This window comes from Rhinolophus sinicus, linkage group LG04 (genome assembly GCF_036562045.2).
Source record: "Rhinolophus sinicus isolate RSC01 linkage group LG04, ASM3656204v1, whole genome shotgun sequence".
Lineage (NCBI taxonomy): Eukaryota > Metazoa > Chordata > Mammalia > Chiroptera > Rhinolophidae > Rhinolophus > Rhinolophus sinicus.
This window is the reverse complement of record NC_133754.1, coordinates 158,038,152-158,065,538: the sequence shown is the minus strand read 5'-3', so window position 1 is coordinate 158,065,538 and position 27,387 is coordinate 158,038,152. Positions and strand designations below refer to the sequence as shown.

The 27,387-nt window shown below is 35.7% G+C and overlaps 1 protein-coding gene across 12 annotated transcripts in view; it reads left to right on the top strand.

Annotated features, from left to right (window-relative positions):
* Window positions 1-27,387, top strand: part of RNF38 (ring finger protein 38) — a 108,320-nt gene that overhangs the window by 65,550 nt on the left and 15,383 nt on the right. For 7 of the 12 annotated variants that reach the window (XM_019729102.2, XM_074330714.1, XM_074330712.1 and 4 more), the window contains 4 exons: window positions 11,893-12,086; window positions 18,016-18,229; window positions 24,661-24,828; window positions 26,513-26,683. In XM_019729102.2, the coding sequence (XP_019584661.2) occupies window positions 11,893-12,086; window positions 18,016-18,229; window positions 24,661-24,828; window positions 26,513-26,683 (747 nt within the window). Of the gene's footprint in view, window positions 1-7,417; window positions 7,568-11,892; window positions 12,087-18,015; window positions 18,230-24,660; window positions 24,829-26,512; window positions 26,684-27,387 lie in introns of all 12 variants that reach the window. The other 5 variants (XM_019729101.2, XM_019729096.2, XM_074330711.1 and 2 more) reach the window with 2 other exon arrangements.

Here is a 27,387-nt window from a genome sequence, read left to right as displayed (position 1 = left end):
ACTTATATCCGCGCGTTTCTAGACAGGCTGCATTTTGTTCTCAGGGCATGGACGCTCTTCCTTTCGGGGCTGAAGAAGGAGCGAGGATGGTTTTGAGACGGGAGTTTTTCAAATTATTGAGGGCCAAAGAATAAAGTTTTCATTTTCATGTGTAGGACTTGTAAGGGACCTCGCCTTTTCTTTGTGCTGCAAAAATGATTCATGTTACTCAGTAAAAGTTGGGTATGCTGGGGTCCGCCGGTTCGCCCAGTTTGTTAGAGTGCAGTGCTGGTAACAACAAGGTTGCGGGTTTGATCCCCCACATGGGCCACTGTGAGCTGCGCCCTCCACAACTAGATTGAAACAACTATTTGACTTGGAGCTGATGGGTCCTGGAAAATACACTTAAATAAACAAAAGTTAAAAAAAAAGTTGGGTATGCTAATTCTTCCATCATAAATAGAGACACGAATACTTACATGTCATTGTTGGCATCATATGAGAATTGCTTTTTCATTTTTCTTAAAGAGGTGCACTTAACCTATGAAAATTTAAGTGTATGTAACTAATACACACTCGTTTGTTACCTTAGAAGTGTAGGCATTTTTAGGTCCTATTTGACCTTGATTGCAGTGACTATTAACCCATGTACCATAAAATTCCTCTAAATAACAAGCAGCCTTGGTAACTAGGCTTTAAAAAAAATCTATTCATACCGTTTTTATGAAATCAAAACAGTAAGGATCTAGGGACAGTTGGAATCAAACTGAAATTGTTCCTGTCTTTGGAGAACATGGTCTAATGGAAGAAATTGGACTTCTATAGAAGTAACAATACAAGACTAATTATAGGTATCAGATCAGTTGCAGTGAAGCTGGGATGTACTTGAAATCAAAAGATGAAATTATTAACTGGATTTTCAAGTGAGCATTGTATCATTTCATGTACTCCTTTCTCTAGTTCTTGCTGGCTTATAAATTTATTGGCATAATATATTTCACTTTTTGAAAACCTATTAAGTTATACAGGGGTTCGATTTTAAGTTTATTTCTATAATTTTCTGTAAGACTAACTTGTAAGAGAATTGGTAGCCTTTTAGAGGCCATACTTGAATAAGTTGTGCCATAAACTAGCCATGTGGGCTTCAGGTCCTCATCTGTAAAATATGAGAGTTGGGTTTAAATGATCGCTCTGGTGTCTCCACCTCTGATACTTGCTGTGATTCCAGAACGTAGTTTGTGTTTCTGTACTTGTTGAGGTTTGTATACCCATCCTGCTTTTATAGCTAAACTTTAAGTTGGCAAGTATTAACCTGAGTAAATATTGGGAATTTACTGGAGCAGCCTGATTTTGTTATGAAAGGTGGGCAGAGGATGGTATTGTCAGACATAACTGAATCTGTTAGCATCATAATGTAGAGTGTAGATCTATTGTCTATGCCAACAGCTTTGGATGAGGCTTTTAGTTACGCCACCAGACTTGTTTTTATTTGTGCTCATTTTTCACTTTTTTTCAAGGCTGTGGGTGAGAAAACATTGGTGAGAAGTCCTTAGATAAAAATCTCTGAAATGATTGATTAGTATAGAAAGATTATTGGTCAAAATTATCTTTGTCTTCTACTTCCAGTTCGTTCCATCTATTTCTCGGCTTGTGCTGCCCCAGTTTTGTTTAGGCCACCACCATTTTGTAATTCATTTTGCTGGAAAGGTAGTTATTGATTAGTCCTGTGATTGTTCTGTAGTGTCTGGGTCTACTTACTAGTTTTCTGGTTGTTTTCCTGTTAATCACATATGTGAGACATTCGTTTTCACTTCCACTTGGGTTATCTCATGGCTTGCTCTATTTTTCTCTGGAGAGAACATACAGATTGTAAACACATTTGAACCCTATGATTCTAGTCTAGTTCATTCATTCAGTAAATGTTAAATTTAAATTCCTAATGTGACATTGTCTATCTGGAGGAGATCAAGCAAATATTTGAACTCGCTAGTAAATTAATGAGTGAGAAATTTGAGCATATAGATCAAGAGGGGCCATGCACACAGTATCATTCCCCCCACACACACACACACACTCTTATCTTTTCATGTTCCTTTTTTAGGACTTGAACATTTTCTCCCTTCTGAACACCTTACCTCCAATCTCTTCTGTGGCGGTAGTGTCTTCATTTAGTTCTTGTTGAATTGCCCGTCACTAGACTGAATCTCTTTGAGGGCAAGGACTATTTTTTTCCCATTGTATTCACAACATCTAGCACATGGTAAACATGCAATAAATATTTGAATCAATTATGCTTTTTACCTAATAAGAATTATAAAGAGTTCAGTCACACTATCTTTTCAAACACACACACACACACACACACACACACACACACACTTTTTGTATTGACTTGGACTGGTCATGGTCTTGATAGTTTCCAAATCCATGTAGTTCTTAGAGATAAGTCTTGAAGAGATGCTTTAGAGCAATGTACTAAGAGGTTCCCAGGCTAAGTAAATGATTTTAGATATACTTCCTTGAGAGAATAATCCTTGAATAGGCAAATCTGGATTGGGGAAGGGAAGGGAAGAAACAATTTACTAAAAGAATGTGTAACTCTTATTTTTCCTAACCTTTATGCCCACCTTCTCAATACGTGTAATGGTTACATGTGTGCCTCTCTTCCCCCTTATAATTTATGGGACTGTGAGGTGGGGAACGTGTGGAGCCTTTCAGCAATTTACACCAACCCTGGCTTTGTGCTGCTCCTAGGAAGATATGGGCCCTTAACTCAAGAATGAGAATAATAGTTTGTTTTAAAAAATGATTGCCCCAGTGCTGGACAGTAATGATCTTCCCCCAGTAGGTAGTACCAGTCCTTGAATGGTGTAGCAACTGCATGGATACCAAGCATGGATACCATAATCTTACTTAGCAAATACTTAACTTGTTCAACATTTAGGTTACTTCTAGTTCCCTTTTAAATTGTTGCTATTAATGTGTTGTGATGAACATACCAGGGATGCCAAAAAAAATGTATACACATGGCTTGTATTCATCTTTTGTTATCGGTATATATTATAATTTTAATGCAGTTTTTCCTTTCTTAAAATGTGTATACATTTTTTTTGGTACCCTCTGTATTTGTACATGTGACTTTTCCTATTATTTTGGAGTATAACCTGAGAATTTATCAGAAGAAAGATTACTGATTCACACTTTTTAATTGTTAATAAAATCTACCTGATTACTTTGCAAGTGATTAATGTTTGCCGTCATGGAAGCAGTGAGTCTTTGGATTTTTAGATAATTTGGATTTAACCTTTTCATTTTTAGGTACCTAGACGTGGACCTAGAGGAGTAAGGGACTTGTTGGAGTCAACAAACATTAAGCATCTGACCCATCTTTTGTTTTATTTTGTTTTTCCCTTCTGTTAGGCTGTTGACCAATTGGTATTGCTAGCAAGTAATAGTGAACAATTTTTTTTCTGGAGAATAATGTTGCTATTTTGGGGAAGGCTGTTTGGGCCTTTCAATAACTTATTTTGTAGAAAGTACATTATTTAATACTGGCCTTGATGTCATACACCTGCACATACTCTGCCTCACCTTTATGAAAAAAATGTAAATGAATGAAGAAGGAAGCTGATCAGAAACGATTTGAGAGGAAGCAAGTTCTGGCACAATATCTGGACCTAAGTCCTATGTTATTTTTAGCACAATAACTGATAATTACTACACTCTCCAAGACAAAGGTTAAATTCTTGGTTATGTTATCGTTACCAGGGCAGGAAAAGGCCACATTAAACAAAAGATGTCCTAAAATAGTAACGTGTTGGTGCTTAAAAGGTTAAAACTGTTTTCTGTAACTTTAGTTTTGTGAAACAGTGCTATTCTCAGTTATACTGGGTGGATTAGTCATACAGTTATATGTAAATAAACATTAAAAATGAGAAATGTGTGAGTTGCAGATTTAATTCCGTCTCAGGGATGTTTTCTTGGCATGACTTTAAATATAAGTTGCATTTTGAGAGAAGGCTGAAGTTACCACGTGTAATGCTCAACAGTTTGCCAGGTTAGAGAAAAATAGAATTGTGTCAGTTTCCACATACAGTATAACCTCAGTAATTTTCACTGAGGGAGAATTAGGGAAGTAGTGGAAATTTATGTCAGAAACAATTTAAAAGGAAACAAATTTATTTTAAAATATTTAAAATAGCTTTAAATAGGCCTTGTGGAATAGTTGTTAGTTACTAATCCAACTAAATTATAAAGGAGAATGTTACTTTTTAAATTCTTAAACTACAAGGTCGTTTAGTGGGCTGAGTATGAACCTTACAGCCAGATAGACTGGGCTTGAAATTATGGTTCTGGTATTTACAAGATGTGTGAATTTAAGTTTACCCTGACTTGCAGTGTAAAGATTAGAGAGCCCAGTTCATTTCCTGGCATGAAGTTAGCTATTATCAGATGGAGGTTTTTAAAAACTGCTGTATTGCTTAGATTAAAATCTCTTAATTTCTTTCATCATCAAATTAATATAGCTAAAATTCTGGAGGAAAAAACTTTTCCTTTGAGTGTGGTACAACAACTTTTTATTCTATTACATACATATACATTGTGTTAGTTTTCTGTTGTGTATAACAAATTACCACAAATTTGATAGTTTAAAACACAAATCTGTTATCTTACAGCTTCCACGGATCAGGATGCTGGTATGGGTGAGCTGTAGGGTTCTCTGTTCAAGGCCTTTCTTCCCTGATGGAAGCTGTGATTTCATCAGAGACTTGACCTTTTCCACGTTCGCTGGATGTTGGTATAACATGGTTCTTGTGATTGTAAGACTGAGGGTCCCCCATTTTCTTGTTAGCTGTCAACTGGTGAGCACTCTCAGCTCCTAGAGAATGCCATCAGTCTCCCACATAGTCCCTTCGTATGCCTTCTCACATAGCTTCCTCTGCAGTTGACAGGAGAGGCTCTTCCGGAAGGGCTCAGCGTTCCTCTTGAGAGCTTTCTGTGCTTAAGTCAGGCTCACCCTGGATAACCCCCTTTGATTAACTTAAAACCAACTGACTTGGAATTTTAACTACATCTGAAAATCCCTCCAATATAATTTAACCTAATCTTGGGAGTAAAATTCACTGTATTTACTATAGTCCTCCCCACACACCAGGGAGGGAGGGATTATAGAGGAGATGTACAGGAGATTCCCGAGGTGAGAATCTTGGAGGCATCTTAGAATTCACCCGTACACACACAATGATTGCATATGATTTTATCTTATCCACGGGGGCATCTGGTTTGATCAAACCCATTTATCATTTTGTCCCAGATCTGTATTAACTACAGGGTTTAAATATAGCTTTTCTCCATTGTCTTGTTTGTCCTCCCTTTTTATAGGCAAATGGAGCGTCTGACCCAAGGAAATTTGGGGTAGGAGAGGAATATGCTTCAAAATTATTAACTTGAGGCCACAGGGGCCAGAGTTTACCAGTTTTTTACTTATATATTACTGAAATCTTAACTTTTCAAAGGAACAAAGAATTAAGGAGAGGAAACCTAACCCTCTGGTTCTGTTTTCCCATCTTGCTACTTGTACTAGTAGTTTGTAAGCGTGCTACTAATGCAGACTGCTTCAGGTATGATAGTTGAAGGCAGGTGGCCTTATTAAAACTCTTCAGAGGTATTTACTGTGCAAATTATAAGCTTAAGATTGCAAAAGGAATATGAAACCTACGGAAAGGAACAGACCGTTTTGAGAGAGAATTGCTTAAGTGGTAAAAGCACTCTAGATTGAGTGAGAAGTCAGAAATATATGAAATACACTTTTTCCTATGAAATTTTTTTGTAAAACTCTTACCATCAGATAAATCCAAGGTTCCTACGGCTACTTTAATTTATACCTGTATTATGGCATTTAAAACGTTATCCTATAGTTGGCTACTTGACTTTCTTTTTTTAATTAGACTAAGCTTTTTGAGGGCAGGATCCATGTTTTCTCTTCTTTCCTAACATAACTCTTTGCTTATAGGAGGCAGTCAGCAAGTATTCCTTAATTCAGCAATTCATACTTTATCATAGTGGTAAAAAGGATATTAGCATGTTCATATTTATGTTTGTAGTAGAGATACAAGCTTTAGTTCATATCCAGAACATTTTGTATAGCAGTACTAATGAATTGTAAAGTTACTGCCCTCAAGTGTTTTGCTTTTACTCCTAGGAAGGTCTTTTTGGAAGTAATTTTAATCTTAGCAGCAAACATGGTTATCTGTTTACCAGGCTCATTAACGAACCAGAAGCAAAAATTTATTAAAGGGGCTAAAGAAGTTTATTATAGCAGGATTATTAATATAAACAACATGCCACTTCATGATTTGTTTCTGCCTTTCTCTCTGGCTACTTCCTTACTGACCAGCCACATTGAATGTTGTGCACATTGAACTGACTAGTCAGACCGCTGTCTCTTGCCAGTTACCTATCCATAGCACCCAGTACCTACCATTATCGTAGAAAGATGATGCCCTTTATATTGTACAGTGATTTGCTTTTGCTTCTTTTTTTTTCATATAGCATACACTTCTTGAAGGTAGGAAACCATGCTTATCTTTTTGGTTTAGTGTTCGTTACAGAATAGATGAGATTGAATGAGGCAGTGAAACTCTAAAAACAGCCTGAAAGCACGAGGTCTTCAGTTATAGGGACAAGCAGATTCACAAACCTTAACCCCCAAGGGCAGTTCACTTCACAGCACTGTGGAGCAGGGGATGTTTGTCATTTAAAATGCCACAGATTAAGTATTAATATATTTACATGTGTGTTTAAAGGGATTAAACCACAATCAAGTCATGCATTTAAAATTTGCAGTCATTTACTTTGGTCTTGTGATCTTGTCTTGTATTCCTTAGGAAGGTTGCTAGGTTTTTGTTGAATAGAGCTGAGATTTTCAGTCTTGTTTTTTATACCTGTGATCTCTATAGAAGTTTTACACAAATGTTCTGAAACCTCTCATCTTCCTTTGCACAATCGCTTGGAAGGTTAACTAAAAAAATAGAAGAAAAAGATACTAATTTTAATCCAGGCAGACACTTATCTTTCAGTACTTGAGATAATGTATTTCTACCTCAGGTTTTCTTAGCCTGAAGTCTTGTCTATATCCTTTAGGATTTCAGAATTAATAACAGAAAAAGATATCAGTAGATACTATATGAGAAACACAGGAAAGCGTTTGCATTCTTGAATAGTGATGTTTTGCCTTTTGTAAGAGAGATCCATTGCCAGAGGCAACTTTTGCCATCCTTACATTTGTTTTATGTTTAAGATTAATTTTTAATTTCTTTCCAGTTTCTGCTAACAAAATCAAATACCTAGAAAATCCGGACTGTCCTTCATAGGCATGATTCTCCACATTGGTGCGGCTAGCCATGAACTATCCTTTTCTTCTCCCTCTTTTTCCCAGATATCTCCCGGGGCCAATTCAGCACCTCTGCCTGGCCATCCTAACAAGGTGATTTGTGAAAGGGTGAGACTTCAGAGCCTGTTCCCTCTCCTCCCAAGTGATCAGAACACTACCGTTCAAGAGGATGCTCACTTCAAAGCTTTCTTCCAGGTTCTTATATATTTACCCTTTCCCTACATAGGCCTGAGAGTCACAGATACAGTCGAGGTTGTTTCTAGGGAGGCTTGAAACAAAATTCTCTCAGTATCATCATCTTCTTTTCTGTTGTATGTGGGAATAAGTATTCTTCTTAGAGGACTTCTTTAATATAACTTTCTCAGCCAGCTTTTCTAAAGAATGTTTGTCTTCTCTTGAGGCTGCTGTTTATTATTTGACCACTTAATATTTTTGTTTTTTGATCTGTACGCTAAAAGGGTGGATTTTACTGTATGTTAATTATTATATACCTTAATATTAAATTTTTTAAAAAATTACAGGAGGCACTTTGATTCTCATTTTAAATATGGCTTTTTTTTGTTTTTATAGAGATACAAATACTCCACTTTTGTAAGAAACCACTGGACAATAAATTCACAAAGCCATCACTTTTACATGAAGCATTAAAATACCAACTAAATGTACATCAGGAAACATACAAGAATATTCATGGCAGAACTGCTTGAAATGCCAGTGAAAAACTGGAAACTACCCAAATGTCCATCAAAAAGAGGGGATAAACTACAGTATATTCATATAATGGAATACTAAAAGAAGGAAAATGAATCATCTACACAGCCACATATATCAGTAAAGATAAATCTCAAAATGATAAAAATACACTGAGTCTGATACCATTTATATTAAATTCAGGAACTAGACAGTGTAGTATTGAGAGATACTGTATGTGGTAAGACCATATAGAAAAGCAAAGGGATACTAAACGCAAAATTCAGTCACGTTTTAACCAAGGCACAGGTATGGGACAGCAGGTAGGTGTGACATAAGGCCATGTGGGGCTTCAGAAATACTGGTAGTACTTGATTCCTATGCTGCGTGGTGGGTTTTTAAAAATTATACATGTGTCTGCCTGATAGTTTATAACTTGCATATATGAAATATTTCATAATTTAAAAAATGAAAAGCTTGCAAGATTTTGGCTAGGAGTAATACGATGTAAAACAAGTAAAAAAAAAGCAAAGTGCAAAAGTTTAATAAACAAGGGCAGTGACAAAATTGATAAATAGTGGAGATGAATGACAAAAAGAGATCAAAAACAGGATGAACTTTTTATTCAAAGAAGACTGGTGTTTGGAAACATGGATCTAGAAGAATATCAACACTTCTCTGACCATCCACTTATTTCTAGATGTTTATATTAGGATTTTCACATTCAGTCCATGATTTTGTCACAATACAAATCTTTAGTTACTTCATATCAGAGTTTACAATACTCGTTCTGTTCTGTAACTGCAGTAGTGATCTTTCATGCCTTGTCGATTTTAATTAAAAAACAATTCCTCATAGTGTTAGGAATACCTGTATAGTCGTTGTAAAACCAAGTAGCGTGTTTAGCCTATGGAATAGTAGCTGTAATCTTCTCACTACCTTATTCAACTCAAACAATGTTTAGGTGACAAAATGATGTGTATTTGTTATTGTCTTGGTTTTTCCTGGACTCTGTGATTGCCTTTTATATTTCTTAAGAGAGTTATGTGCTTAAATTTTACTAAGAACTTCCAAGTTGTCAGTCATGGTCTTCAATGCACATTATTTAGGGTATTTTTCTCAGAGACCTCTGACTTCTTGTTCTAATTTGGAATGCTTACATTTCAGACCTGCTGTGCTGCCATCATCTTGGCATTTCTTTACATTGCATTTCTGGGATTTCTTCTACTCTTTATTGAATCCTGTATTTATACACAGAGGGTACCAAAAAAATGTATACACATTTTAAGAAAGGAAAAAAACCGTATTAAAATTATAATACTCAATATATACTGCTAACAAAAGATGAGTACAAGTCATGTGTATACTTTTTTTTTGGCACCCCCGTATAACTCCTCAAGTGAAAGAGAAAAAGAGCACGCTCACACAGTATAAAATCTACCAAGTAACTTCCTCTGAATAGATATGTGAGAAGCAGCTTTGACTCTTCATACATCTCTAGCAAAGTCTTTGTTTTTGCCCTCACACTAGATTAATAGTTTGGTTGGAGTATAAACTCTAGGTTCAGTATTATTTTCCCTCAGAGCACTTTTAGCTTCTTTTGTTTTCTGTGAGAAGTCTAATAGCTCATCTAATTCTTGTTTCTTTATAAATCACTCCCTCTTCCTTTCGTTGGAAACTGAGGATTTTTTTGGAGTTCAGTTAGGGTGCTAAAATTGATGAGAAATGTATGAAACTAGGTTGCATATAGTAAAACTAACTTGAATACTTACCTCTTTAAGTGTCCATTGTAGTTTCCCTATTACTTTGAGTAAAAAAGTAAGACTTATTACTATGCCATAGTATTAATGAAGAGTTCACTTTCCTTCACCTATTGTCTCTCCTTTTATTCACTAATGTGAACCTATAACAGCACATAGAGACGAGATGGGGAACTTAACCGTATTTCCTCAAAAATAAGACCTAACCGGAAAATAAGCCCTAGCATGATTTTTCAGGATGATATCCCCTGAACATAAGCCCTAATGCATCTTTTGGAGCAAAAATTAATATAAGACCCGGTCTTATTTTCGGGGAAACACGGTATTTGGTCACCTTTCCTTATCTCTTAAATGCATTTGTTGTAAAAATAATAGTGTTAACCCACAATTTGAACATCACTGAAAATATGTAGAGAATTATAGCCTAAGTGTTTTTTCAGGTCTTTTTTTGTGGCTTTATAGCATTCCTCCTCCATTTTGGGCAGTGAATTTTTAGAATTCAAAGTTCCATATTTTAGCTTGCATCAAGCTTTGTAGTATAGTACATGCATATGAAAGCTAATGATCACATTTGGGTTACTAGCATTTTATACTTTAAAAAAAAGTCCTTAGTAAAAATCTGTTTTATGAACTGTGGAGATCACTTCTAGTGCTTCTGTGTAGTTTCACGTATGAGTTTGTCAGATCTTGGTCATTAAGCCATTTTGTATTTTAAATCAGAATATCTAAATATGAGATAGTATCAGGTTATTTTCCATTTTTAAGTTTTAGGATTATCAGAACATAACTGATTTTCTTATTAAAATCAAGGTAAAAATTATACTTATAATAGCACCATTAAATCTAGGGAGAAATTAAGAGTGTGGTAAAGAGAGTTTGCAAAAGCATTTGTATATGGTTCTGAAAACTATTTTCTATTTTAGTTGTAATGACGAATTTGAATTATAATAATATGCTTAAATATAGAAAGAAAATAACATGGTTTTTGTAATACCTCTTAAATAGGAATGATCAAAAGTCACCTTTTAGCAGTTTGCTTCTTTCCTATCCATTTAGTCAGTTCTGTTCTATGTTATCTCTTAAAATCAAATGTTGTAGTATGTAGCCCCATATACTCTTCAGCTTATATTATAACATGGTTTTTGTGCTAGTAGCAGGTACCAATTATTTTGCAAGCAGAAGTGCTGTAATACCTGAATAATTAGAACTTGCCAGGGGTAGATTGGAGATAGGAGAGATTCTCTTAGAAAACACATAGCCCTTGTCAGACTGAGTTTGTAATTTTGACACTTTTGGTGAGACTCCATTGTGGAATTGGGTTGTGTAGGGACTCCTGGAGGGCTAATAATTCAATTAAATGGTTCATACCAGTTTTATAGCTGGTAAGCAATGCTGTGACCCTTGAAAATTTGAGACTATGCCTCAGCATGTAACAGGCACAAGTTTTGATTTATCCACCATTACCATCATCTACGTGCAACTCAATGTCTTTCCCCAAATGCTGTGACTTTCTAGTTAAGAAATGATCTAGATCAGTTGACTATTTCTTTTTATCTTTTTCATGTAAATTTTATTTTATCCAGGTAACTTTCATTAAAAAAAAATTAATGTAATAAATAGCCTTAAACAACTGGAATAAGAATGCAGAGGAGTGTGATTTAGAATCAAATCAAGGACTACTTAAATTTTACCATCTCCTAAATTGATTTCAGCTGTGAATCGATGCTTAAAAGAGTTAACTGATGGGAAAGCACAGTGGATTTCTCAGTTGAGTTGGGATTTTAAAGCGATTTGGTCAAATGTCATAAAATTGCTTCTTTCCCTGTTGTGTACTGTGTATGTTGTTGTTACCTGATAAATTTTTTGATGATTTTTCAGAAACAGAGTTCGCTTTTCATTTGATAGTATTTGCTGTGCATCTCCCTTCTACCTGTGCCCCCAGCACCGTTTTCTTTGAAGGTGTTTAATTTGGGTTGGTAGCATTTTTTTCCCTCCTTTACACTTTAGGGTAAATATATCTAAACACCTATGCATAAATAGTAATGTAAATGATTTTTGTTGCATTGGCAGAGTGAAGATAGTCCAAGTCCCAAGAGACAGCGCCTCTCTCATTCAGTCTTTGATTACACATCAGCATCACCAGCTCCCTCACCACCAATGCGACCATGGGAGATGACATCAAATAGGCAGCCCCCTTCAGTGCGACCAAGCCAACACCACTTCTCAGGGGAACGATGCAACACACCCGCACGCAACAGAAGAAGGTTAGTTGATTACAGTTTATTTCTTCAGTTTTCTTCCATTGGTAGATTTGTGAGTTTTGTTTTTTAACATCAGTATTTTTTCTGTAGGCATTTTATAAACACCAACACATATGTATTCAGATACTCACACACAAAAAACATTACAAGTTGTTTAGATTCCTACACTTGATCATGACTGTTCATTTAGCTTGTGATTGACAGATGAAGAAATTGAAAGAGGCTAAAGTGATTTACCTAAAACCAATCCATACCATTATATATGAATTCAACTTCCTTATGGTTTATGACTTTGTGGGCTAGCCTACAATTCTGATTATGGAAAAATGCATTTTATAGTTCACAACAATAAGGAAATAAGGAGATCCTGGAAATGAGCTACCTATTCTCCACTCTATTTCTGTTCTTTCTGTGTCCTGTAAGTTAATTGGGAGCTTACTTGGGTTTCTTATAAAACTGTCGAGTCTGCGGTATGAAGAGTGATTGAGGTTTAGTTCAACGCTCAGTCTTCTCTTCCATGGGACTTGGTCTTTGCCTTCCCTTCCCAAGGGAATACATTTCTTCCTGAGCTGCTTCGCCTTTGGTTATCTGAGGTTATAGATTTCTTCCGGGGAAATAGTGCATCTTTGAGCTGAGACAACTGTTTGCATGTGCAGGTTGTTGATAATCTAAGAAATACTGATAATCTTTAGTTAGGAGGGTTTTGTAGACTGAGTGTTTGTGTCTCCTTAAAATCCCTATCTTGAAGCCCTAGCCTCCAACGTGGCTGTATTTGGAAATGAGGCCTCTAAGGAAGTAATAAAGGTTGAAAGAAGTCGTGGGAATGGGTCTCTGATCCAAGAGGATTGGTATTTTTATAAGAAGAGACACCAGAGGGCTCCCTCTCTCTGCCATGTGGGGGCACAGCGAGAAAGTAGCCATTTGCAAGCCAGAAAGAGAGACCTCTTGCCACAAACCAACCATGCTGGCACCTTAACCTTGGACTTTTAGTCTTTAGAACTGTGAGACAATACATTTCTGTTGTTTAAGCCTGTGGTATTTTGTTATGGTAACCCTGGGAAACTTAATACTGAAGGGATCTTAAAGCCACCTTTCCTTGTTCCAAACGAGACAAAATAAACCTGTTTCTGAGCTATGTTCTGTTGAGACGCTAAGATTTTTACATTACCTGGTGTGTTATTTACCCAGTTGTGTTTAAGTAAAACAATGTTAAGTCAACCAGGTGAAACATTTTATAGCTTTTAAATATAAGTGTGAGGAAATATGGTTGGTTGTTTCAAGGTTATAGCTTGAGTACCTGCTGTAATCTTTCCTTTTGTTCTTTAGTGAAACATGTCATATAATTAAGAAGAACATGTAAAACAAGTATACACTTAAAAGGACCACACACAAGTGTACCCAACACCTAGGTTAAAATAGAACATTGTTAGTACCTTAAAAAGCCCCCCTTCTTTTTTTCTAGAGAATAAACCCTGTCCTGTGATTTGTCGTCATGCCCTTGTTACACTTTTTAATACGTTTAAATGTATTCTTCAGCTTTGTTTAGTAGATATTCTGTTTTTAATGTGGATAGCAGTAGTTCATTTGTTTTACTGTGATACAATCTTTTATATTAATGTACTATAATTTTGTACCCATCTACTGTTGGGGACAAGCCTCAGGCTCTACATTCATGGTAACACAAAGGAGGGATGGGGGAGCACTCACCTAGAAAACTAGCTACAGTCTTATTCTGCCTGGCACTGTGTGTTATTCTCCTTACTCCATTCTCCCTTTCATATTTTATTATAGCCTAACTATAAGCTTAGCTGCCCGATTTTCTTACAGAAGCAGCTGTACAAACAGATGCAACATTAAAAAACAGTCTAGCATAATTTCAAATATAAAGATGAGCACACAACCAGGAAATTACCAGACATTTGAGGAAGACCAACAAAGTGAAAAAAGGGCACTAAACTCAATAAAACAAAGAACTTGAAGAAATAGAAGAAAACAAAATAGAATTTTAGAATAAGTGTAACATGAGAGAGATGCAAGAGGAGATTGATTATATCAATAAAAATCAACTAGAAATCTTAGCTGGTAAAATTAAAAACTCAATACATGGGCAGAAAAAGGGCCTCCATTTCTGGAAGATCAAGTAGAGGAATTTTCCCAGAATGTAGTATAAAAGGATAAAATGGAAAGTGTGGAAAAGAAAGTTTTAATATAGACACAGATCCAGCAGTTCTAAATATGTCTAGTATTATCAGATGGAGACAGAAGGAAGAAATTTTTTTTTAAATCATCTTCCAGAATTGAAGAAAGACTGTGTGTTGAGCAAGATCTTGGTGAAATTTCAGAACATACACCAATGATAAACAAAAATTCACAAATATCCTAAGACAGAGAACTTTGATTTCTACCAGTTGATTAATCATTTAAGTGTAAAGCCAAAATATAAAAGCATTTCAAACAGAGACAAAATTGACCAGTAAGATCCTCCGTGAAAGAATTATTAAATGCTGTATTCTATCCAGGAAGCAGAAGAATAAATGCAAGAAATAGAATTCAAGACCATTGTTTAAAAAAGGGAAAGAAAAGTGGAAAAGATCTGAACAGGAGATGGGGACAGAGCAGAGAAGTAAAAGTGTATTGTTTCATTTTCCCCCCTACTAATGCTGAGAAAACCTAGATATTTTTAGAAAAGTGCAAGTATGTGTTTAAGGGTAATCACTAGAAGAATAGAACTAGACTATGTAACTTCCATGTAATGAAACAGATAAACTACATGTAGCAACCTTAATCCAACAAAAGGCAGCTGAGGCCAGGAGGGAATACCTTTGTGCTATTTACAAGTGGTAACAACTAAAACAAAATAACAAAGTACATGTCTATCACTGGTGTAAAATCAACTGAAATAAATATTTGTATATCTGTTACTACTATTTCTTATTTCTAAATGTTCTACCACAGAGGCACACGTAGCAGAGATTTAATGAGAGGCAATACAGGAAAGATAGTGACCAAAATTGTAAGGGGACATACATGTCAGCGCGAGGACTTGGATGTTAATTTGTGTTTAGTTCGAAAGCTATTTAAATTATTTTTGAGTAGGAAAGGGAGAGCAATTGACAACAACAGAACAAAACAAGTTTAAAAGGGTCCCTTAAACTTTGTGGAAACAGTCCTTTAAAATAATGGTACAGGGAGTGTCCCCTTCTAGTGGCTACATGGGATGCTGCCAGATACATGAATTGCTTAATTAAAGCCAATTAGGTACTTAAAAAGAAATAAACTAAAATAAAATACTTGCACAGATACAAAGATATGTTAACATGAGTTAGTATATATAGATAAATTTTCTTGTTCCATTCTCTCAGAGACTAGAAACAGTGACTCCCATGTAACAACAGTGAGCACACCTGACTTCTAAATAACATTCTACAGTTAAAGGATCCAGGGCTCTTTGTAGAACTTATTAATCCCAGAATTGGTGTAGGGAAAATACAAGATGAGCCTACAGCATATTGTGGTGTCAGATATTAAGGAAGTGCTCAAAAGGAGAGGGACAGGGTGGAGGGCACAGGAGTCAAACACAGTGCTCCTATTGGACACAGTTGGAATAACTTGAACAACACTGTAGGTTATAACCCAAGGAATAAAGTAAATATCCATCAGCGCAGCCTGGTTATAAATAACTGAGGAAACAAATGGGCGAGGAGCGACCGTTCTTCCTCATAGAATTCCAACTAATATATGGCAGAAGAAATCAGGGGAATAGGAAATCACCATTAGCATACTATAATAGTGATTGCTGAAGATCCATTCATGCATGCTGAAATTTTTGGCAAAACTTTCAATAGAAGCAGAATATTTGCATGGTCTCAAAGTATCTACCCCAGATATTTGGTAATTACAAAGGGAAGTATGGTGGTTTTGTAGTACAGGGTGTTGGCAGATAGCAGTTAGTCAAGTGATCAATGATACATAAGTAACGTACCCGTGATGCATATCAGTGTCCTGTACCCCTTGGTGGATGCATTGAAAGGGCATATTACCTCTGTATCCTTTCCATTAATGCATAACCTCAGGCAGATCATGAGAAAACATTAGACAAACCCAGGTTGAAGGACATTCTGCAGAGTAATTGTCTATGTCTTCAGAGGTATCATCAAAGTCATGGAAAACAAGGAGGGACTGGGGAACTCACATATCGGAGAAGATTAAGGAGACATGACAATTTGCAGTCATGGGATCTTGCATTGGATTCTGAGACAGGGAGGGGACATTGGTGGAAAAACTGGTGAAGTCTTAATGCTTTCTGTTTAATTGATAGTATGATACGAAGGTTTGTTTATTAATTTTGATAATTTTTCTATGCTAATAGATGATAGTAGCGTGAAGGAAAGCTGGGTGTGAGGGGTATGCAAAAAGCACACTGAAATTTTCTCAAAAGGTTAAAAAAGTGAGTTCAAGGTGGATAGCCTCTTAAATTCAATGAATATGTAGATTTTTTAAGCAAAAATGCAAAAAGATACACTAAAAATAAAGATGGAGGAAGCAGTTAATGAAGGAAGAATTTGGGAGATGGTATCAAGTTCACGGTGAAGAGTTAATTCACAAAGGAATGTCCCTTGTTCTCTTTAAGATTGAGCAGTTGGTAGTGAGAAGAAACAGATTTAGAGGTGCAAAGTGGGACCATTGAAAGAAAGGTGACCCGACCTCAGTAAAGATTGCTAAGGTGGCTGTGTGCAACTGTGGTCTGGAAGGGAGCTGTTTAGCCTCTTTTGCCCAACGTAGAGTGCATTTTAATAAGGCCTGCTGCTTTTCGAATTGCATTGGTGCTGAGCCACGGCAAAAAGCAGTGGAAATGAATTGTGGAATAGTAGGAAAGTAGAAAATGGAAGTCTACTTAAAATAACAACTTACTGAAATTTTTGTTAAACTACATAGATGATTAGTGCACGGGGAGTAAAAGTTTCCATCAATTATCAGATTCTAACTGAAAATTCTGTGTATTAATGGAATATTTATGCTGACATTACCTCTCAATCATTTCTATTCTCAGCATTTTCTTAGTTACTGTTATGTTTGCAGTTGTCAATAAATCAAATGTTTAGTTACTTCATGTATTTTCTACTCATTTTTAAAAATTGTCATTTTGGGCATATAGAAAGTTTGTCTTTATGTTTTAGCTAAATAGACAAACACATAATTAATACCCATTAGGCATATGTGAAATACTGGTAATATATATGCAGATTAAATTTTGTTTTATATTATTTATAAAATAAAAGGAGAAAAACAATATGTTAAACCATATGAAATTGCTGACATTTGACTATTTTTTGCCTGTAAAAAGGGCAATTTCATACAATTAAACCAAAAAAGACTGGTTGACTACTGATTTCTAAATTCTTTCAGAGCTGAATACCAATTTTGTTTTCTTTTGTTTTTTAAAAAACATATACATTCTAATGTATTTGTGATGTAATACAACAAACTGATGGTTGCCAGAGGGGAAGGGAGTAGGATGAAGAGTGAAAAAGGTGAAGGGGGGAGTAAGAGGTACAGATTTCCAGTTATAAAATCATCAAGTCATGGGGGCATAATGTCCTCGTTCAGCAATAGGGAGTAGTATCGTAAGAACCTTATATGGTGTCGGATGGTTACTAGACTTAATCCTGGTAATCACTTCATTGGGTATTTAAATGTTGAGTAACTGTTGTACACCTGAATCTAGTATAGTATTATACATTAACTATATTTTAATTAAAAAACATATTCTATTTAAATATGTAAGCTTTTAGAGCTGATGGGGGACTAGACAGTTAATACTCAAGCTTACCTTAGCATAAACTACTGATGGATTGCAAAGAGAGACAATACAGAATTCTGATGCATCACAACAGTAAATGTTATGACCTTTTTGACATTTGCTATGTTACAGTCCTCCTGTCAGGCGCCAGAGAGGAAGAAGGGATCGTCTGTCTCGACATAATTCCATTAGTCAAGATGAAAACTATCACCATCTCCCTTATGCACAGCAGCAAGCAATAGAGGAACCTCGAGCCTTCCACCCTCCGAATGTATCTCCCCGTCTGTTACACCCTGCTGCTCACCCAACCCAGCAGAATGCAGTAATGGTTGACATACACGATCAGGTATAGTAACAATGTCCAAGAAAAACAGATGCTAAAAGTTGGTGACAGTTTATTCAGGTTGTTTTTCGTTGTAAATTACTTTTAATTTTACCTAAAAGGAAACCATTTTACCTAATATGAAGCAATTTTAGGTAAGTTCATCATTCTTCATAAGGATTGAAATGTAAATTCTGCACAGAAGGTTGAACTTTGAAAAATTAGGATAATGTTATGAAAGCTCAGAATGACTTCATGTAGTAGTTGGTTTGAAATAACTGGTGTAGGATTAATAGGACATATTTAGCTGGTGGTTTGAATACATATCCTTGTTTCCCTCTTCCTTCCAGTTTCTTCTGGAATAATTCAGTAGGCAATTGTAAGCAAGGATACATCTTGGCTTACAAGTTTCCATAGGTCTCCAAGGAGGTGACAGGTATAAAGCTTCCTTTCTGCCTGGAACTGAAGGACTAGCTGAGGAGAGGGCCTGCCAGTCTTTAGAGCCTGAGGGGGAAGACCAAATTGTCTGATTTTTTTTTTTCCTGTGGAGTTTTCTGAGGTCAAAAGAGACACAAATGTAGACAATCTTACAAAGTTGGTGAATTTTAAGGACCAGGAAAAAAATCTTGCAAGTTTAGGGATAGGGAAAATTATAAAGGAAGACGACAGACCAGCATCCAATTTTTCATCTGCACTGGATGATAAAAACAATGAAACTGCTGTATACTGACAGTTGAAAGAAAATATGATCTCTCCCAGGCGCCATTTTTCTGTCAGACATGTTCTCCTATTATGTTCACAAACACTTTAAAAAATTGATTTTCTAGACCACATTCTTTATGGTCATAAGTTTTAAAAATTTATTGAAAAAAAATGACACTGAAATATTTGAAGCAAGAGTATAATTAAAGGGGAAAATCTTCATAGCAAAGTCAGTGGGACACACCTAAAGCTGTCCTCTGAGAAACTTTCGTGAACCTTTATTATTTATTTTAAAAACTAAAAAATGTAAATTTCAACTAATTGTTTGAGTAATTAGGGGAAAAAATAGCAGAATAAGCAAAAATAAAGAATGAATTACTAGGAAAAACAACTAAAGTTAATGATAAGGAAATCTATTTTTAAGAGAAGTAGTTCAAAGAAACCCCAGTGCTTTGAAAAATTGATAAGAATGGCACACCTCTTGTGACCTTGATTAAGGAGAAAAGGACAAATATAAAGAAGAGTAGAAATGATGAAAAAAAAAAACCACACCATATCCACTCATAGGGGAAACATTCAAAAAATTGTCTTCAGTTGTAAAATGAAAATAGCACTTGTTAGGGATGTTGGGAGAATTGAGAGTTAATCCATTTTGAGCACTTAAACTAGTACAAACGGTAACTGCTCAAGTAAATTATTTCATTATTAACTATTATAATGAAATTCTATATATAACCCTAGGGAGACAAAAAGAAAATTTAAAGGAAGTTCAAAAATTGACCCAAGAATAATAGAAAATTATGAATTACCACATAAGTGTGAAAGCTAATTAGAGATTTACCATTGAAAGGGCACAATGACCAGATGGCCTCACAGCTGTTTTTTCTAACCTTCAAGAAATATTCATTTTAATAATATACAAAAGATTCCAGACTTTTTTTTCTTGGCAAATTTTCTAGTTATTTTATGAAGCCAGCATAATTTTAATACCTATAAACAAATAAAGATGGTAATCTCCAAAAAACTGTAGGAAAAAAACTCTCAAAAACGTAGAATTTCTAAATAGATGTTTTGAAGATACAATCTAGCAATGTATCAAAAGAATAACCTATGACCACATAAGATTTATTCTAAATAAGAGGATAGTTTAATATGGAAGTACTCATTTCATAAATAATAGAAGGAAAAACATATTATATCAAAGGATGTTAAAAAGTCAGTTAAAATTAAATAAAATACAACAAGAAGGAAATTAACTTACAATAAGTAAAACCAACAACAAGTATCCTAATTGGTGAGAGAGAAATTAGCAACTAGAGAGATGCTTAACTTACTCTGTGCAATATTATGTTAGCAGTTCTACCAAATGCAATAAGATAATGTAGTAATGGATATAAAAAATTGAAGGAAATAATTGTATTTTCTCCCCCTCCTTATATAGTAAAAGAAAACAGATTGTGGTTTAAAAGAGCTTGATATGGTGCCTAAATGCAAATTAAATGTATAGAAAACAATAACTTAGGTCAGTTAACTGATGGATAGCTACAATAAGGTATATGCATGCAATAGAATATTACCCAAAAAATAATGAAGTACTGATTCTTGCTGCATCATGGATTAATCTTGAAAACATACTAAGTAAAAGAAGCCAATCAGTGAAGGCCACGATTGTATGATTCCATGTATATGAAATGTATAGAATAAGCAAATTTATAGAAACGGAAAGTAGGAATAAATAGTGATTGCTTATCATCAGTAGAATAAATTATACCTTTATATCCTGGGATGTTACTGTTACAAAGAATTAGAATTATGTCAGGAATGTGAGCAATATCTGCAAGATGTTGTTGAGCAAGAAAAGCAAAATTGAAAGTGTATGTCCCATTTTGTAAAGCATGACAAATATATGTATATACATTGAACTATATGAACACAAGAGAAAAATGCGGAGAAACATACACTAGGCTTGGGAGTTGTACGCTAAAGTGAAGGGAAGGAGACGGTGCTTAAGGATGGAACCAAAGAAAGAAAAGAGACTACATTTCAGAAAAGGTGAGATCTCATTTAAATAAAATTATGTGTTGGGTCTACATATTGAGAAATGAAATAATTACGTATGTAAATTCAGGACAATCCAAGACATAGAAAACCTGAACAGACCAATAGCCATGGCAGAAATTGAAGGCATAATAAAAAACCTGTGTTTAGAAATTACATCTGAATTGTCTCATCTCTAAAGAACTGATAATTCCAATTTAAAGTATTCCAGAGTATAGTAAAAGAAAGCCTCCAAGCATATTTTATGAAGCTTGCATAACCATAATAATGAAATCTCAGACAGTTAAACAAAATTATCAACTAGTTTCCCTTTTGAATACAGATGCAGATGTTTTAAATAATAAATCATAGGTAGTGATGCAGTGAAAGGATCTGTTGTTGAAAAAATTACTGTTAAGAGTTTATTCTGGAAATGCAGGATAAATTCAAAATTAGGAACTCTCTCAAGATGATTAATTCCAGTATAGAGCAGGGGGAAGCAAACTTCTGCTGGCTGTTTTTTGTAGAGGTTTTTAAATTTATTTTTTTTAATTATATTGGGGAACTGTGTGTTTTCCAGGGCCCATCAGCTCTAAGTCATTGTCCTTCAGTCTAGTTGTGGAGGGCGCAGCTCAGCTCCAAGTCCAGTCACCGTTTTCAGTCTTTAGTTGCAGGGGGCGCAGCTCACCATCCCCTGCGGGAATTGAACCTGCAACCTTGTTGAGAGCTTGCGCTCTAACCAGCTGAGCCATCCGGCGGCAGCTCGTTGTCTTCAGACTAGTTGTGGAGGGCGCAGCTCACTGGCCCATGTGGGAATCAAACTGGCAACCCTGTTGTTCAGAGCTCGGGCTCTAACCAACTGAGCAACCTGGCCGCTTCTGTAGAGGGTTTTTTGGAATACAACTATGTTTTTCTTATCTATAGTCGATGGCTGCTTTGTGCAGAGACTAGAATGGCCTAGAAGCCTAAAATAATTACTTGATGTTCCTTTGTGAAATAGTTGGCCAAGTGACATTCACTCTGGTCTAGAGTCTCTAAGACCAAGTGGTTCTCAGAGTATGTCCTGATCAGCAGCAGCAGCACCTAGAATTTTGTTAGAAATGCAGATTCTCACACTATACACTAGACTTACTGAATCAGAAACTCGGGGTGTTTTAACTCGGGTGATTCTGATGCACGCTGCAATTGAGAGGATCACTGGTCTACAATCCTGAAGAACAACAAGGTGGGCAAGAGTGGCTCTTCCAATTATTAGGACTTCTTATAAAGCTATAGATGAAGGCATTTATGCCAGAATAATTAAATAATAAATGAAATAAAACCCCAGAAATAAGCCAACGCATTTATGAAAACTTTATATATGATATGTGACTGTAGATGAGTTGGGAGAAGACAGCATTTCTTTCTAATAAAATGACTGTGGGACAATTGGGTATCCAAATGAAAACATGCAACTGGATCCTTTATCTCATTCTATTAACAAAGGTCAATCCAGGTGGATCAAAGATGAAAATATTGTTGGCAAAACTATAAGTTTTTAAGGAAGTGACATGGGAAGAGCTTCAAGACCGTAAGTAGGGAAGGCTTTCTTAAATATGACAGGAAAAGCACTAACTATACAGAGAACTGTTGATAAACTTAAAGAGCTGCGTTTCAGGATACCAGTGAGTTTTGAAACTGGATAAAATTATTTTAGTTTTTTCCAGACAATTTTTGGTTTTTACATGTATTTTTAATTTTTCACTTACAGTTGACATTCAATATTATATTAGTTTCAGGTTACGGTATAGTTAGACATTTATATAATTTACAAAGTGATCCCTCAGTAAGTCTAGCTCCCATGTGACACCATACAGTTATTACAATATTATTGACTATATTCTCTGTGCTGTACTTTACATCCCAGTGACTGTTTTGTAACTGCCAGTTTGTACTTCTTAATCCCTTCACCTTTTTCACCCAGCTCCCAACCCCCCTCCCATTTAGCAGTCATCAGTTCTCTGTATTATGAGTTTATTTACATAAGAATAAATGTGTGAAGACGGCAAAAAATAAAATGATAAGAAAGTAGGATAATAAGAAGACTTTGTCTACTAAAGATTAACTTTTCTAGTAAAACACTGTACATTAATTGAAATAGCATGAATTTGGCACGAAATAGATACAGGTGTATGTGGGATGTTATTGAATGGAAAAAAGATGATATTTCAGTTTAGAGGAAAAAGGATGGTTTAATAGATGGAGCAAGTATAATCTCAAGAAAAAATTAGAGCCCTACTTCATACTGTAAACAAACAAACCAACAAAAAAACCCAGGTTTTAGTTGGAGTATAAATTAAATACAAAAATTAAAAAGTATTAAGAAAGTTTAGGAGCATATTTGTGTAACTTCATAAAAGAAACTACAAAAGCTCCACTTTTGACTACATTCAAGAAATACAAGATAGTGAAAGAAATTTTTCCATTAAAGCATTTATCAAAAGATAAAACGTAGACTAGGAAAATATTTTTGTTAAACATGACAAGCAATATGTGCTTTTTTCTAATTAAAAAACAAAGCTATACATAAACATGACAGACAGCTTATTAGAAAATGGGCAGTGAGCAAAGGATATGGATTATTTGCAGAATAATCTAAATGGTCAATAAACATATTAAAAAATGTTCGACCTCGCTAATTAGAAAGATGCAAATTTAAAGCAAGCCTGTTGATACGGTTGTTTTCATCCTTTAGGTGGGTAAGCATGCTTATAACCCAAGCATATCTACCTTGAGTGGGGGTGCTGGGAAATGAGCCCTGTTGTTACTGTTGGAATTGTGACTTACTCCACTCAACCTTTTGCAGAAGTGAAAAATACATTTATCCTTTTACCCAGTAATACCTCTGAAATAAATAAAACTACTAATAAATGAGGATATATGTTCAATGAAATTTTTTTCAGTTGTGTATGAATTGGCAAAAGGCTGACAACTTGAATGTCCATTAGTATATGAATGATAGTGAGTGTGTTAAGTGAGTGTATTGAAATATCTGGGTAGGATCAAAAAGAATAATTACCTTTAACTCACTTGAAGAGATATCTATAATGTTTACATTAATTGGAAAAAGTAAGTTGCAAGGTAATATCTCGTTTCTGTTAGGAAAACAAAAACAAACAAACATGATAATGTGAGGGTAACCATGCTTACATATGTTTGTATACTCAGGAAAAAGATGTGGAAGGATAAGTCATCAACATTGTTTGTCTCAGGATATGGAGGATAGGAATAAGACTCTCCAAAAGAGCAGGAAATTATTTACCTTTTTAAAATACCGCTTTACATTGTTTCACTAGTGGCAAAGAATTTTTTTCCTGTTGGATGTAGCCAGGTAGTAGAAGGTACAAGCTGTCCTTTTCCCAAGTTTTCACTTTAGAAAAGTTTTATGCTTTATAAAGCAGGCTAGAAGACTTAATAGAGCAATTCATTATTTTCCTAGACTTTACAAGAAGTCTTTTTGGGGAACGAGTTTAGTCCTGCTTCTGTGGGCATCATATATTACTTTGAAAAAGTCAGCTTTCCTTTACAATGATAAAGTATTCTGATTGAAACTATTGGAGAAGTACATTGTGAAAATCTGTGTAGCTGAGAGGAGAATCAACAAATGCCCAGATTTTCATTTTTAATAGTTGATGTTTCATCCAGAGTTCTAATGTTTTGTTCTTCTTTCCTAATAGCTTCATCAGGGCACCGTCCCAGTTTCTTACACAGTAACAACAGTGGCACCGCATGGGATTCCACTCTGCACAGGCCAGCACATCCCTGCGTGCAGTACACAGCAGGTCCCGGGATGCTCTGTGGTTTTCAGTGGACAGCACCTCCCTGTCTGTAGTGTGCCTCCTCCGGTAAGTCTGTGCACCCCCTCTTCAGAATGACTCAGTGCAGTATGTAAGCAAACCAAAGTTAAGAGACTGCCTTCTGTAGCTTTGCACTTACTTCCAAGTAAAAAAGTCAGTTTTATTGCAGTGGAAATCTCAACAGCTTCCTTATAGCAATAGTTTAATAAAACTTTGCTTTTAAACTTGATAGATTTTAACATTAATTAAATTATACATGCACTTTATGATTAAATTTTGATAAAGGTTGGCCTTGGAGTGTTAATAAGAATATTGCACTAGTTAGTAGTAAAGTCTTACAAAGTTCAGTGATCAACAGTAATAGTCTCGTGCCCGCCCGGAGGCTCAGGCGATTGGAGCTCCATGCTCCTAACTCCGAAGGCTGCCAGTTCGATTCCCACATGGGCCAGTGGGCTCTCAACTACAAGGATGCTCGTTCGACTCCTTGAATCCCACAAAGGATGCTGGGCTCCGCCCCCTGCAACAAAGATTGAACATGGCACCTTGAGCTGAGCTGCCTCCCTGATGGCTCAGTTGGTTGGAGCGCGGGCTCTCAGCCACAAGGTTGCCGGTTCGATTCCTCAAGTCCTACAAGGGATGGTAGGCTCCGCCCCCTGCAACAAAGATTGAACATGGCACCTTGAGCTGAGCTGCCTCCTGGATGACTCGGTTGGAGCACAGGCTGTCAACCACAAGGTTGCCAGTTCCACTCCCACAAGGGATGGTGGGCTGCGCCCCGTGCAACTAGCAATAGCAACTGGACTTGGAGTTGGGCTGCGCCCTCCACAACTATGACTGAAAGGACAACAACTTGACTTGGAAAAAAACCAAACAAACCAGTAATAGTCTCAGCACTTACTGAGTTTTAACAGGTACTTTGAGTGTTTGGTCTATTTATTCTTCACTATAGAAAGCCTGTGATGAAAATGGTATACCATTTCTAGATGATGAAATGAAAATTACTTGCTTAATGTCATAGAGACGATTAGGATGAGAGAGCAGCATTCACAACCTCTTTTTTCTGCCTCTTAAACTTAGGCTTTATCCTTTAATCTACCAATCCCCAGTCCAGCCTCCTTATTTCACAAATAAGGTTGCTGAAATTCAGAGGATTTAAATGACTTGTCTAAGGTCAATAATGTCTCCAAAGTTAAATACTTCACTAAATCTAAATATAGTCTGAATGTGACATTAAAAGGAGCACACGTGCAAATTCCAACTCATTTTAATAGATGAATTTACCTAAGCTTGGTTTCTCTGTAATAGATTATAGAACCAGCGTGCTAAGTCAGTGGACTTAAAATATTGAGACCATTAGGCACTTAGTTGTGAGCAGGACATTTAATATAAAAATCATTTAATATAAAAATTCTAGAAATAAAATTTTTTAACAAGATTGAAAAAGAGCTTTGGCAAGCAGTATACCTGCTACATCTGAAACCAAGTAAAGAGAGATTCCTCTTCTGTGCAGCACTTTCCTCCCATTTCATAGGTGTTCAACAGTCTTAAAGTAAGAGGAGGGTTTTGACTGATTTGTAAGAACTATATAAACTGCGGAATAATTACTAGTTACTGGTACAACATTTTGGTATGACTTTCAGGATAAGGCATTGACATTTCAGTCTCACTGTGTAGTTTTTTAAATTAATTATGTATTCTCATACTTTTAACAAAAAATAAATTTCTCTTACAGATGCTGCAAGCATGTTCAGTTCAGCACTTACCAGTACCATATGCTGCATTCCCGCCTCTTATTTCTAGTGATCCATTCCTTTTACATCCACCTCACCTCTCTCCGCATCATCCTCCTCATTTGCCACCACCAGGCCAGTTTGTCCCTTTCCAAACACAGCAGTCACGATCGGTAGGTATCTCTACTCTTACGTCTGATTTTCACAGAATATTTAGACCTAAAAGGCAGATTAATTTAGTAGGTATAAGTTGTTACCATTTAAAAACTATAACTTAGCCATTCTTCTTGTTCTTCAAAGATTTAAGGAATCCACAGACAGACAAATTAATATAGACAAATTTACCTAGAATTATCTTGGTTTATTAAATATTTTTAGTTATTTCATGTCACTTGTCTAATTTAAAATTTGTTCCTTCATATCTGCGATCCTTCAGGAAGTAAATGTGGAGAAAAATTTAGTTTTTCTGGTTTTTCTATGTATTTCTAAAATGGGAAATGAAAATATAAAATTTGTTTATACTTATTAGATTAATATTTATATTCATTTAGGCAAGTAAAGTAACCCGTTGGTCCGCCATTAGGGTGTTTTTGCTGTTTTTTGAAGGTCTGTTTTTCCACTATGTTCTCATGAAAAGTAGATGAGATTGTCCTGGGACTAGAATATAGCTGAGAGTCATATTATTTTGGGGGGCTAGAGGAGGTAAGTACTGTATATGTGGAAGGAAGGGCACAGGAAGAAGGTGCAGTTGTTTTTTGGACAGGCTCAGTTGAACATCTGAACATTAAGATGAGAAGACCATTAAGGCATTAAGAGAGAAGAACAGGAGAGAGAACATACGGAAATGGTCTGAGAGGAAGATTTCAGCACTGTCAGA